This window comes from Sciurus vulgaris (assembly GCF_902686455.1).
Source record: "Sciurus vulgaris genome assembly, chromosome: 17".
Lineage (NCBI taxonomy): Eukaryota > Metazoa > Chordata > Mammalia > Rodentia > Sciuridae > Sciurus > Sciurus vulgaris.
The window spans coordinates 30,690,032-30,703,798 of NC_136478.1; the positions used below are offsets into that span (position 1 = coordinate 30,690,032).

A 13,767-nucleotide genomic window follows, 5' to 3' on the forward strand; every position below is an offset into this window, starting at 1 on the left:
ACATACAGAAAAGTGTAAATAACAGTACCCTGCCAAATCAACTCAAGACCTGTCTTTGAGAAAGTTTTATTCAATTAAAAATCTAAAACATTAAGATTTCTATACATTTTGCAATAGTTAACAATTACTCATTTTTCAAAACATAGCAGACACATTTTAAATGAGAAAACACTAAAACTGCAGCTTCTCATAGTTCTGTCAATATATACAAGATATTCTGAAGATCCGGAAGATAATCAGCCTCCTGTATTTCACTGAACATTTATTGAGAGCCTACTACCTGCCATATGCTGGGGCGGATATTAAGCACCAGAAGATGAGTAAGATATGGGCCTACCCACTGGAGCACACATTGGTAGAGAAAAGCAGATGTGTAAAAAAATCCATGCAGTGCACTGTGACTTGCAAGTGCACTGAGGGACCAGGGGAGAAAACAACCAACTGGTTCTTGGAGATAAATAATGCTTTCATAAAGCGTGTGTAGTTCAGGGCTTCAGATGACAGAACTGTGTCTGATGGAAAAGATGATTTCAGACAGAACAAATAACAGATGCAAAACCCAAGTATCATAAACAACACACCACAGGTTTGAAGTAATGGATATATTGTAGGATAATAGGATTTTTAAAGCAGAAAAGTGATACCTGATTGGTTTTTAAGGAGAAATTTTTACCACAATGATTGGTTGGGACTGCAGGCAAGGGTTTAAACAGAGGAGTGCCTCACCTCTCTGGGAGCCATGGAGGATGCGGTTATTTCCTGGGTGTGTACTGCACGATACACCAGTGATATAATAACCAGCGTCAACAGTCCCTGCCATCACTAAGCTTATAGTCTCATACCACCATCAGCCTGCTACCACTTGTCAGCAAGTAATGCTGATTCCATCTAGCTTCTCTTCCCTAATCTGCCAAATTTTACTTTCTAATAACTAGAACACTGTTGTATTGGTTACCTCCCAGAAGAACCTGCAACAGTTTCTCTGGTGATAGAAAGGAGAAGAGAAACCACATCTTGTTTTCTTTACATCCCCTAGAGCTGGCAGTGTCTGAAATATCATAAGGTTTCAACAATTCAATGAATCCTTGAGTCATTTTGGAAAAGAACAGGAATGGGTGGCCTATAGGGTATAGTGGGTGTGGGGGGAAAAAAAAGGAAATGGCAGGAATGACTCCAGATCTTTTGGTTGTAGGTGACAACAACCAAAGACAATATCATCAGCTGAGATAGGAAGTATTCAAGGATGAGTGGGATTAGGGGAGAGGAGCAGTGGAAGGGGAGAGAATGAATTCATTTCTGACAGGCTAGGTTGGAGGTGTCTATGATGCAGTTGATGTGCCTCTTAACCTTCAAATCTTCATACATGATCCAGTTGAACTTTTGATTTACAGGGCCATGAACACAACCAGAATTGTTTCACTGTTGAAAAATAAATTGTCTAGTACCATTAACCAGAATTTATAATGTTTAAAAAAGTTTTTATTCAGAGCTTGCTCCCCTAAATATATAGTACTTGAAAAATATCCCTTTGGGGACTTTTTGTTTGTTTCTTTTTTTGTTTTTGTTTTTTTCGTATGGGGATTGAATCCAGGAGTGCTCTACCACTGAGCTACATCCCTAGCCTTTTTTATTTTTTATTTTAAGACACAGCCTCACTCGTTGCCAAGGCTGACCTCCAATTTGTGATCCTCCTGCTTCAGCCTCCAGAGTAGCTAGGCTTACAGACTATGTGAACCACCACACCTGGCTGGATTTATTGTAAATCAACTCAGATAGCATCAAATGAATGAAGAAATGATAGCTCGAACTTCAGCCAGTAAATATTGGTCAGAGAATTTAAAAGGTCATATGATAGAAGTAATGAGAATTGGGGGAATATCCAACAAAAACTAGACCAGAAAAGAAAAGAGCATTTAAAAAAATTAAAAATCTTATTTCTTTGGATAATGTAGTGTGTTTTCTTTTTTAGGTTGTGTTGGGTTTTTTTTTTTTAGTTTTTCTATTTTTTTTTTTTTTTTTATTTTGTTTCCTCCCACCACCACCCCTTGGGCTATGATTCAAGTATCTGCTTTTATGTAGAATTATATTTTAAACTTTAAAGAGTTGTGTGTAGTCTTATTTGACAACCTAAATTAGTCCTTACAATAATGCATGCTTCCATATGGGATTGTATAGTTAATATATTATTAATAAAATAACTACTTAATGAATTTGGTTCCTCTGCTATTTTAAAATTCATTTGTCTCTTCATTTGGTTCTATAATAAAAAATTATAAATTCCTATCTTCACAAGGTGGAAATAATAGTATATCTCTTTTTCCTTTTTATAGCTATTTTCCTTTAATTCTCTTGTACAGAAGCATGAATGTTTTATAAGATTTTATAACAATTCTAAGTTTGTCAAATTCCAAGTTATGTAAAAGGCTTAATCATGTATTGTGCTACACTGGCCCCAAATTATAAAATATATGTGTGTGCCATATTTTCATATCCACAATACATTTTTAGGAAAAAATAATATCATTTAAAATATTTTCTTTACCATTTAGTCTTCAGCAAGCAGAGAAGGGCTTTTCTGAAGTGAGATTAGACAATAGAGCCAACTTCATTTTTTATGCACGTGAACGAAGAGGGCTTGAGGTTATTAGTTGAAACCGAGTAACCTTTCCTGGCTTTCATCTCTTTCTTTTCAAATTTGAATATGAAAAGCATATTCAAGTCAAAGACCATCACTTTAATGACATTTGGCAGTCATTTGATTTATTAGGTTTTAGAAAAAATTTTCCTTTAAATATTTCATCATACTATGCTAATCCTAGTAATATTGCCAGCTGCAGCCTTGTACCTGTATTAGTGGAGACAGAATGGTGTGGAATTTTCTCTGTCATCCTAGTAAAATTTCCATGAATCTACTGAATAATAAAATAACCTTATTGAAATATTCAGATTTGAGTTTTTAGTTAAAGTGTCTTAGAATACATAATAAAAGAAAATGTCTTTTGAAAGAAGGGGGTAAAATTACTTCATCAAATATTGAGGGAGTTTGACAGCAATGGAAATTATTCTTTATGGGAATATTTTTACAATAAGATACTTATGCTTTCCAATTTGAGTAATTATATGCTCTGAAATATCTCCGTAACCAGTATGGTCAATTCGCACACTGATTACATTGAACAACTAATTCCCCAAAATTGGTCATATAAACAAGTCTTATTTGGGTTTTTTTTCCATTATTATTTGAAGTTATATAATTTGTAATGGCATGCCTCTGAATTTACTGAAGAGGAATTTTGACAATACAAAGCAGATTTTAAATGGTAGAAAACAAATTTCACTGAGGAGTTATTTTGGTGTGATCTAATTTTTAAATTGTCTGTTATTTGAAATCATTATTCAAGGAAACATTTGTGACTTTCATCTAATGTCTATGACACCAACATCTATTAAAGGAGGATTGAAGGGAAAAATAAACGAATATCATTTTAGTGGTTAATTCTGTAAATATAAAATAGAATTGTAAGAAAGTATGCTATCAAATGTAAAATTTTGTTTGAAATTTATTACTTACTGAACAAAATATATTGTGGCAGACTATATGAGAATTAACTGTAATTTCTGCTCTTGCCAATGTAGATTCATATAGCTACACATATTAGCGTAATAGTGATAAAGTTCAATAGGCTTTGATCTCTGAATAATTGAAACTTTCTCAGGTGCTGTAGATTAAATAAAAACAGTGATAAACATGTACTTCATTACACAGTTTGAAACAAAGCCAACTGATACATGTCATTCTGAAAGCAATAGGAGATGAAGATCTCATAATCGTCACTCCTGATAGACTACTAGTGGGGTATTTATAGCCACAGATGTAAATCACGAGACTATCGCCATGGCACTGTTAACTTCAAACCCTGGGGCATTAGAATCTCATTCTCTCTCTCTCTGTCATGAATAATCTGTCATATGTAACATACAGTAGTATACAGTGCATTCCAGAAAAGAAACCAATGGCCTTTGTATTTTATTTTAAATTGATAATAGAAAAGAATAAATAATTGTTTGCTGGATTTTGTTTTCTTGTTGATTTTTGGGTTTGCTCTTTAAACAGCCATCAGAGAAAATTCGGATTGAGATCATAGCTCTAAAGCTTAATGATTCTCGAATCACTACAGATGACACTATCCAAAGGCTGTTCATTGAGTGCCGATTCTACAGTCTCCCTGCTGAAGAGACACCTGTGTCACTTCCAAAACCCAAGAGTGGGCAGTGGGTCTACTATAACTATAGCAATGGTATGTATGTTTCCTTTGTGATGCAGACTCTTGTTTGTCTTATGTTGTCTATGAAGGAAGCTAAAGAAACAAGCAGGAAGTTTTAATTCTCTGCTGTTCCCATGAACTCATGGATTTCTTATCAAGGTAGATTAAGAAAAAACAGACCTGCAGCATGAGGTTCAAAAAAATAAAGTTGAAGTACTACTAAAGGGAAAGCAAAAAGAATGGGAAAATAGTGGGTCTAGCTGTTCCAGTTTTATAATCATATCAATAGGAAAATACCACCCAAGTCTGCAGTTGAATGTGATAGAAAAACATGATATTTCAAAGGAGGAAAAGAACTCATTTTTTAAAAAATATTTTTTTTTAGATGCTGACAGACCTGTATTTTATTCATTTATTTCCCTGTCGTGCTGAGAATTGAACCCAGTGCCTCACACATGCTAGGCAAGTGCTCTTCCACTGAGCTACACCCCCACTTGTTTTTTAATCATATCACTCAGATCATTCAGTGGCCTAATTTGTCTGCCTTTCCGATGAGTATCATCACAGATGTTTTTATAATGCATGTCCCTATCTCTCCCAGGGCCCGATGTTTGGGATGTTAGCTGAGGAAGCAGGAGTTCTTTCAGCTCTGTTTCCTCAGCATCCCCCACAGCCCTGCATTGCATGGCAGATTTCCTCTCCAGCACCGTAACTCTCAGCCAGTTGACATGTCAGTCTACTGGACCTGCAGAGATCAACATGTGTCCTATAAATTCTTAGATCAATCAACATTCAGATGTGTTTTTAAAGAATATTACAGATCAGGGCTGGGGATAAAGCTCAGTTGGTAGAGTGCTTGCTTTGCAAGCACAAGGCCCTGGGTTCAATCCCCAACACCGCAAAAAAAAAAAAAAAAAAATACTACAGATCATCAGTGTACAGTTACAGAATAAAATTTAAACTCATACCAAGCCACTGTAACTAAGGAGCCCTAAAACAAATCATGAAGAGAGTGTTGCTTTATCTTCAGTAAAACAGGTCATCTGATGCTAGTTGGACACCAATACTTTTTCTCACCAGTTCTAGAAATTGCATCCTAAGAAATATGTGTAATCATGCCGCTGTATCACCCTGATTAAAAATGCTTGTGCTTACCTTTTTTTTTTTTTTTTTTCTGGCGGTGGTATGTTTTGTCTGGCATTTTTTGAAATGTGTCCATTGCTTGAGACAGTAATCTTGAGTATCCAAAGATCTGGTCTAGTCCTCCCACTATCCAAGATGTTTAGATTTCATGATTCCTTATTTTCTTATCTTAAAAATGAAGTGTTTTCTGAGATCCCTGCAGCTCAAATTCTATAATTCTGTAATAACAGGTGGCTTAGGAAATCACATGGGAAATAAGTAGTATGGTCAGGACAAGAATCTGCTTCCTCCTTCTTTTCATTCCCTTGATACAAAAGAAACGTTTCCATACATCTTTTCTCAAGCTTCCTAGAAATCCTTAATTTCAAGTACCAAAAAAAGTAAACCATATCAAAATATGATTAGGTAAGAAAGAACTGTTCAATTAACTACTTTAAAGGAAGACACCCCAAGAAAAGAGAAAAATTTCTTTGGCTTTTGTATTATTATTTGTAAATGTGAGCAGTAGAATGTTTAGTTGGACTGGCAACAGAGTTGTTTTTTAGAAATTGATTGTACATTGAGAAACTTGGCCATGTAGCAGCAGAACAGATGTTTCCATTTGCATAAAGAGCAATGCAAATCCTTCTTTGGATCAAGCCTGTGATCCATGCTCAAAGTGTCCTGAATTGTATACACTTTCACATGGTTACCTAGTCTATCTAGAGTTTAGTTGTTGTTGTTGTTGTTGTTGTTCTTAGGTTGCTTTCAGTTTCCTTTACCACAGGATACCTTACTAGTTAATTGATTTTTAAAGAGTTGCTAATGTTTATAGTGAATTAACCATTTGATAGCAAGAAAACCAGTAATCTATTAGAAATGAATTCTCCAGTAGTGTTTACTATACTTTTCTTCAGCTTCTATTCCTAATAATGACATTTTACTATGTAGAATTTCGTAGATTAATTGGAAAGAATTTTAAGGTTATTTAAGGAAAGGGGAGAAGAATGTACTCTGTTTAGAAGCAAAGTAATACTGCTTTATATCTGTTATAGCTGAGAAAATAATGTCCTCAGTCATTAGCAAATTTGAGAAACTAATATTAACCTTGCTGAAGATTTTATTTTATTTTCTATTTAAGTATGACACCATGAAAAAGTTTATTTTTAAATTATTATATTGTCACCGCTATTGTGAAGATTCAAGGGAAATCTTGGATCTTTGGTTGATAAGTAACTATTTCATCTAATATTGTGATGATTTACCCTTTACTTGTTACTTGGTGTTGAAGGTCAATATAATATAGCTTTAAGTCTTCTAAATCCCATTAAATGTTAATGAAAGTAATTTTGTGTCCAAACTGACTTTTTAATTCAAATGGAAAATCAGGAGGACAATTAGTACATGCTGTCTCCTGTCTGATCATCATACCAATAAAGAGGTTCGCTGAACCTAGCCATGAATCCACCCTGCATGTGACCTGAATCTCTGCAAAGTGAATTTGAATGCCAAGTTCCAAATTGGGTCCATAAAATGAGAAATGGAGACTAGTGTTCCCCAGGATTATTCATAGTCAAACTTAGTCTTTATTAAGAAGTGTTAATACCAGTTCCACCTACACATAAAACTGTATCTTCTTAGGGCTACTATCACTGGAAGAAACTAAAGTTGAATTCACTGGCTAGACATTGGTAGTAAAAACAAAACATTTTTATTTTATTGGGCTTGAAAATTTTGCTCAGAGAATGCTGAGAAAGCAAGAAAATAGTTTGGGGGAGAAAAGATTAATGGTAGGTCTGAAGAATGTTGTCTGGGTTGAATAAAACCTTCTAGGGAACTGACAGTGAGAAGAAAAAAGATTAATGAAATCGTCCAGAGTTTTTATGAGACTTATACAGATCCGCGCCCTTAGTCTCTGAGGATTGAACAGTCTATCTTTTGGAACAATTAAAATTTAATTCAGAAGATGAAAAGGATGTAGAGCATCAGATTTTGTTACTAATGGGAGGAAGAATTTGGCAATGATAACGATTATGGGAATGAGAATACTTTAATGCAAAACTTATCTACGATTCAGAATTATCCACCTTTTATAATTAAACCATCTGCATTTCTTCTGACATATGACATTGATAGAGAATATAAGGATTTCTCTAAGCAGAAGTGAGGGATTTTTTTTAATACATCGTTTTTAATTGATAAAAGTTATATATCTTTATGGGGTACCATGTGATGTTGTAGAATATATATATATATATATATATATACACACATCTATATGTGATGTAGTATATATATCTTTATCTACATAGATATAGATATATACATTGTATAATGTTTAAATCAGAATAACCTTATGTATCTTCTCCAACATTTATAATTTCCTTGTGGTGAAAACATTCAAAATCCTTCCCTCTAGCTTTTTGGAATATACTGTATATTATCATTATCTATATTCATTCTGCTTTGCAATAGAACACCAGAACTTGTTTCTCTTATTTAACTATAACTTAGTAGCCACTGATCAACTTTCCACATCCCTATTTCCCTTCTACTTTCTCTAGGCTCTAGTAACCACCATTCTACTCTCTACTTATATAAGATCAGCTTTTTAGATTCTACATGAGTAAAGGCATGCAGCATTTGTCTTTTTTGTAACTGGCTTATTCACTTAACATAATGATCTCCAATTCTATCCATATCGTCACAAATGACAAGTTTCGTTCTTTCATTCCATTGCATAAGTGGGTTATGTTCTTAATGGTAGACAACTGAAGATCAACTCAAATATTTGGACTGCTGGTTGGTATTCTTTTTGAGACATATGCTTTCATTAAGTTTATGTCAAAATCTAGCAAATTCTAGCCAGGCACAGTGGTACAAGCCTATAATCCCAGCCAGTATCAACAAATAGTGAGCCCCTCAGCAACTTAATAAGACCTTCTCTTGAAATATAATCAAAGACTGGGGATGTAGTTCAGTGGTAGAACACCCCTGGGTTCAATCCCCAGTACAAAAAACAAAAATGAAGAAACTAGCAAGTCCTAAACAAATGAAATGAAAGTTAAATAGCTTAACTTTTGGAGAGGTCTTATACTTTTAATAATTATTAGAATCTCCTTTTAAAGGATGTATTTGAGTCTTAAAATTGTGAAAATTTAGATTTTCAGAACACAGATCATGGTACTCACAGGATCATGACCTAAGCACAGGGAGCAAAGTGTCCCTGTTTTCCACAGTGTTTAATGCAAGCTATTCAGTATTTTCTCATCCCACTAAAAAATTGTCAAATGAATGTCAGGCTAAGCAGTGGTTCTCAGTGTATGGTACCTGACCAGCAGCAAAAGGAGCTGGGCACTTGTTAGAATCTCACATTCTGGGGCTCTACCCCAGGCCTGCTGAAGGAGGAACTCTGAGGACACAGCTCAGTAACCTGCATCTCAACAAGGCCCCCAAAGAATTTTGATGCACATTGAAATTTTCGGTTAAATTAAGATGCTAGTGTGTGTTGGTGCAAGCAGGAGCACCTTAATTCTACTTTGGTAGATTTTTGGAGATACAAGCTTACTGGTTAAAAAAAAAAAAAAAATTGAATTTTTTCAAAAAGGAATTTTTTAAGAAGTTTTGAGCCAAAAGATTTGATTTAACTCATCTAGATTAGGAGTATCTAATATATCCATATGAGGAAGCTAGAGAGTAAAAAGAAAAAGAAAGATGGGTGCGGATCTCTTAAAAATCAAAGGGAGATCTGTGGAGGAAAGGGATCAAGGGGTGGGATGCAGAGAGGGAGGGGGAAGTGCCAGGGAGTGATGGTATTCTTTTCATTCAGATATGTTACTCTCTCCCACTCCCACTTTGTGCTTTTAACAGAATGCCTGCAACTTAAACAGCATGACGAGTTTGGGCTTCATATGGAAAGAGGAATACTAGCATGGAGGTTCAGAGGGCAGGCTCTGGGGGCTGACATTGCCAAATTCAAATTCTCTCTCTGCCACTTTCTAACTAGGTAGTATTGGACAAATTCCTAACCTTCTCTGGGTCTGTTTAATCATCTATAAAATGTGGATCAGCATGGTTCCCAACCCATGTAATTGCAGTATATATTTAGAACATAGTACCTAATACATAAGCATCACTCAATAAATTCTGGATATCATTATTTTTAACTTCAAGAGAATAGAAAATGTAGTATACTGGCCACTTGGATAAAGTAGAAGCACAAGGAATCCCCAACTACATCATTTTTATTGTTTGGGTTTTTGTTTGTTTTTAAACCAATTTCAACAGTAAGGTTTTTTTTCCTTAAGACAAGATTATATGAAGATTCACATATGGTTTAACAATTCCACTTCTGGAAAAATACTAAAAAGAATTGAAAGCAGGATGCAAACGGATGCTTATTTAGTTTTTTGTTTGTTTGGTTGGTTTTGGTTGTTGTTTAGTGATTTATATTTAACCCTTTTTTATTTTCCACATTTCTTATTGGTACATTATAGTTGTATATAATGATGGGATTTGTTGTTACATATTCGTACATGCACACAATGTAACAGTATAATTTGACCAGTATCACTCCCTGGCACTTCCCCCTCCCTCCCTGCATCCCACCCCTTGATCCCTTTCCTCCACAGATCTCCCTTTGATTTTTAAGAGATCCACACCCATCTTTCTTTTTCTTTTTACTCTCTAGCTTCCTCATATGCGAGAAGGTCATACCCTTGACCTTCTGAGGCAAACAGATATTGGTACACCCGTGCTTACAGCAGCACTATTCACAGTAGCCAAAAGATAGACATAACCCAAATGTCTCTCAGAAGTTGAGTGCATAAACAAAATGTATGCGTGTACACACAATGGAAAATTATTCAGTCTTAAAAAGGAATAAATTTGATATATGCTAAAGCATTAATGCTAAATGAGATAGCCAGATACGAAAAGATAAATTCTGTATGACTCCAATTAATCGAAGTACCCAGATTAGTCACCTTCATTAAAAAGGAAAGAAACCATTCTTGGTGACTGGGAGAGAGAAGAATGAGGAATTATGGTTTAATAGGTACAGAGTTCCAGTTTGGGATGATGAAAAAATTCTGGAGCTAGATGGAGGCGATGGTTGCAAGTAGAAGGTAAATGTAACTCATACTGCTGAACTGAGGGCTTAGAAATGGTAAAATGGTTGATTTTATATATACTTTACCACAATTTTAAAAAGAGTTTTAAGCCATTGAAATTCATCAAAACTATCTTAGGTGTAATTGAATTGTAATTATTTAGATGGTGGATGCTGATATTCAGTCTTTTTTTTTTTTTTCCTTTTTAATCACTTTGATTACCCTTGACTTCAAATGATATAAACCAGTATGACATAAAAGCCTTGTAACTCTGAAGTAAAACAGGATATATGTACCACATCTTTAAATAGTGATCAACAGCAAAAAACTAACAAACAAAAAATCCAGTTAGAAAAAAAAAAAAAAACATTTTTATTTAGCATGGTCTACCAGCATCCTCTTAAAAAAGAGGTAATACCTGCCAGCATTAGTGAAATTCATCTGTTAACATGACTCTTTGTCATTGACAAGTAAAATAAAATTCTCTGAACCTCTGTCTTTATTAATTTCTGTTAATCCCAGTAAACTATAAAAAAATATAAAAACCGTGACTATATAGTCACATTTACTGATATGATGTCATGCCAAAAGCAATGCACCAGGATCACTGTTTGGCCTCTGTTCTCCAGATTTGGTTATTAACCTGTGTCTCAGTGATTCTCATTTCTCTCACCACTCCTACACAGAAAACTTCATGTCTCCCACATCATGGGCCTGCCTCGGTGCTGGACACATCTTCAGCCCTCAGTTAGTGTTTGCTCATCTGAGCCAATTAAATGAGTTGATAGCATCATAATTTGGAATTGAAATAAAACTGTCCAAGGAAACACTTCCAATAATGGAATTTGTTTGTTCCTCGTAGAGCCTGAGGAAAACTGGCTTTAGGATTGTCATGGTATCTTTCACCCGATGTGCACTTTTGATCAGGGATAATCCCTAAATTGAGATCTGGTCACAAGGGAGCCTTTACATCCAAAATGGCTGCTGAAAAAGAAATGTCTTCAGAAGCTAAGGCATGGCCGAAAGTGTGCGGGGCTGCAAAAAAATAATCAGGGTGAAATTTGAAGTGTTCACACTCTGCAGTACTGTTTCCCAAAGTGCAGACAGTTGCCTGCAATGTCAAGTGTATACCACCTCCTTCCTGATGTATTTTAGAACAGTGATCTAATCTCATGTTGCAGCTAAGTGGAGTCTGGCCACCTTCCTGTATGCCAGCGTGTACCTTATAAACCAAAAACAAACTTCACACCCTAAAAAGCCTCTCCCCTTCCTCCACTCTTCTCTCCCGAACTCTCCACCCACACACCAGCACACGTCAGCTGTGGGTTTCCTCAGCCCAGTACACTAGATGCCTCTTTTATTGCATGTTGTGGCAGGAGAGGAGGATTAAATTACTGAGGCTGTCAGAAAGGACAAGCACTCTGCCATACATTATCATTATCACTCGCTGCTTGGGTGAAAGAAAATGCAGTAAATCCCTCAAATACAAAGCAATAAAGACCGCTGGCTTTTACTGTCATGACTGCCAGTGCCATTAACAGGCAGTGACAGTGATGTGGCACTCTTAGATGTTGCTTGTATCTTTTGTGACAGTGTGCACATAAACCTGCCAGTGACATGACATTAGATCACATGACTATTCAGATTTGATTCTGGTTTCTGGAACTGTTTCCTTTTCCCAGGCATACAAGCAAGGTGGCATAACTTGTGTCTTTAAAAACAGGTATTTATAAAAATACAGAATGGTTCTAATGTAGCATATTCCTGAGTGACTTCTTTTTGTGGGTTTTTTTATTCTTTTCTTTTGACTTAGTGATCTACGTGGATGAAGAAAACAATCAAGCGAAGAGAGACATCTTAAAAGCTATACTACAAAAACAAGAAATGCCTAATAGAAGGTATATTTAAGCAGTTTGAATTATCTAATGTTTTATATAAAGTTTATCTCTGTAGCATGATATGGTTTAATAAAAGGGAAGGGGGCAAAGATGAGAAATGAGAACTTGTGGGTTTTCTGACTCACTCTGTGTGCTTGAGTGAGTCTCTTTGCCTCCTAGAAATACAGTGACCCTGCCTACTATATAGATTAACAATCATGAGGATCCCACAGGGCTTTGAAGACCAGAACACTGTAGTGTACAGAAAGTATCACGCTGCCTTTCAAGTAAAGGATACAACAGGTTGAAAGGAAGCGCGACATGCTCGAGTTTAAATTTTTGTTCCATCACCTACTTGCTGTCTGACCTTGGACAAATTGCTCAACCTCCCTGTGCTTCATTCTGTTCATCTGTGAAATGGAGATGGTAATAATGCTACAAGGACTAGATGGATATGTGTAACATGGATAGAACAGCGCCTGACACATAGTCAGCACACAATGAATGTCCCCTGCCGTCATTGTTAAGCAGTAGCATTTGGAACAGCTCATCAGCCTCTCAGACTTACTATCCTATTTAATAATTCATATTATTTTTCAAATGCCTTTTTTTTTTTACTTGAATAGGATGCTTTGCAATTCTGGTTCAGTAAATACATAAGGAAAAAACTGATCTTAGAAAGTTTATACTTTCTGTGTGAGCTCCATCCTTTGTCAGTGCCTGAGCTGAGTTTCACCAGTGTTTTGCTGGCTCCTCTCCCCTGGCCTGGGTTGACCCTTTATCTCTCCATTATTCTCTTTTCCTTGCCTTTGTGACCCAGTGATTCCATAGCCTCTCATTGCCTCAAAAACGATGCTCACCCCTGCACCTGAGAAGGAGAAAGCGAATGTTAAAGACGCTATGTTTTTCAAAAAAGGTCCCGATCTGGCATTTTCTGTTTCTAGAAGACAGACTGGAATTCTTAACTCTTGGGATCTGAGAGTACCTTTCTCGTTGGCTTCTTGAAATACACCTGTCATTTCTCAGTTTTTGATTCCGAAGAAGGTGAGAAGTCCCCTTTAATAAGCCTGAGGTTCCACTTTGCCCGGGATGCTAATCACTACAGTTTTACTGGTCTAATTCCTATTCTTCAGCTTCTTTCAAGACCCCCTCAAAAACCACCCCAGGAGGATCCCAGCAGGTTACAGACCATCGCACCGCCCTCCCCAGGTCTACAAGAACACTTATGTCAACAAGCCCAGCCAGGTCTGATGAGGCCGAGCCCTGTCCCCATGTGCCAGTCCTGGGCCAGGCTTAGTGGTCTCTTTGGTCCACTCTGTAACTTTGTTGGTTCTGGAGTGATAGAGCATGTTATCAGCGACACTCCTCCTTGGGGGACAATGGCTTTGTTTC

The 13,767-nt window shown here is 36.2% G+C and overlaps 1 protein-coding gene and 1 long non-coding RNA gene across 6 annotated transcripts in view; one reads left to right on the top strand and one right to left on the bottom strand.

Moving 5' to 3' along the window:
* Positions 1-13,767, top strand: part of RPGRIP1L (RPGRIP1 like) — a 105,957-nt gene that overhangs the window by 83,046 nt on the left and 9,144 nt on the right. For all 5 annotated transcript variants that reach the window (XM_079118520.1, XM_079118521.1, XM_079118522.1 and 2 more), the window contains 2 exons: positions 4,115-4,298; positions 12,312-12,396. In XM_079118520.1, coding sequence (XP_078974646.1) covers positions 4,115-4,298; positions 12,312-12,396 — 269 coding nt within the window. The remainder of the gene's footprint in view (positions 1-4,114; positions 4,299-12,311; positions 12,397-13,767) is intronic.
* LOC306648410 overlaps positions 1-13,767 on the bottom strand; it is a 32,387-nt gene that overhangs the window by 15,072 nt on the left and 3,548 nt on the right. The window lies entirely within an intron of this gene.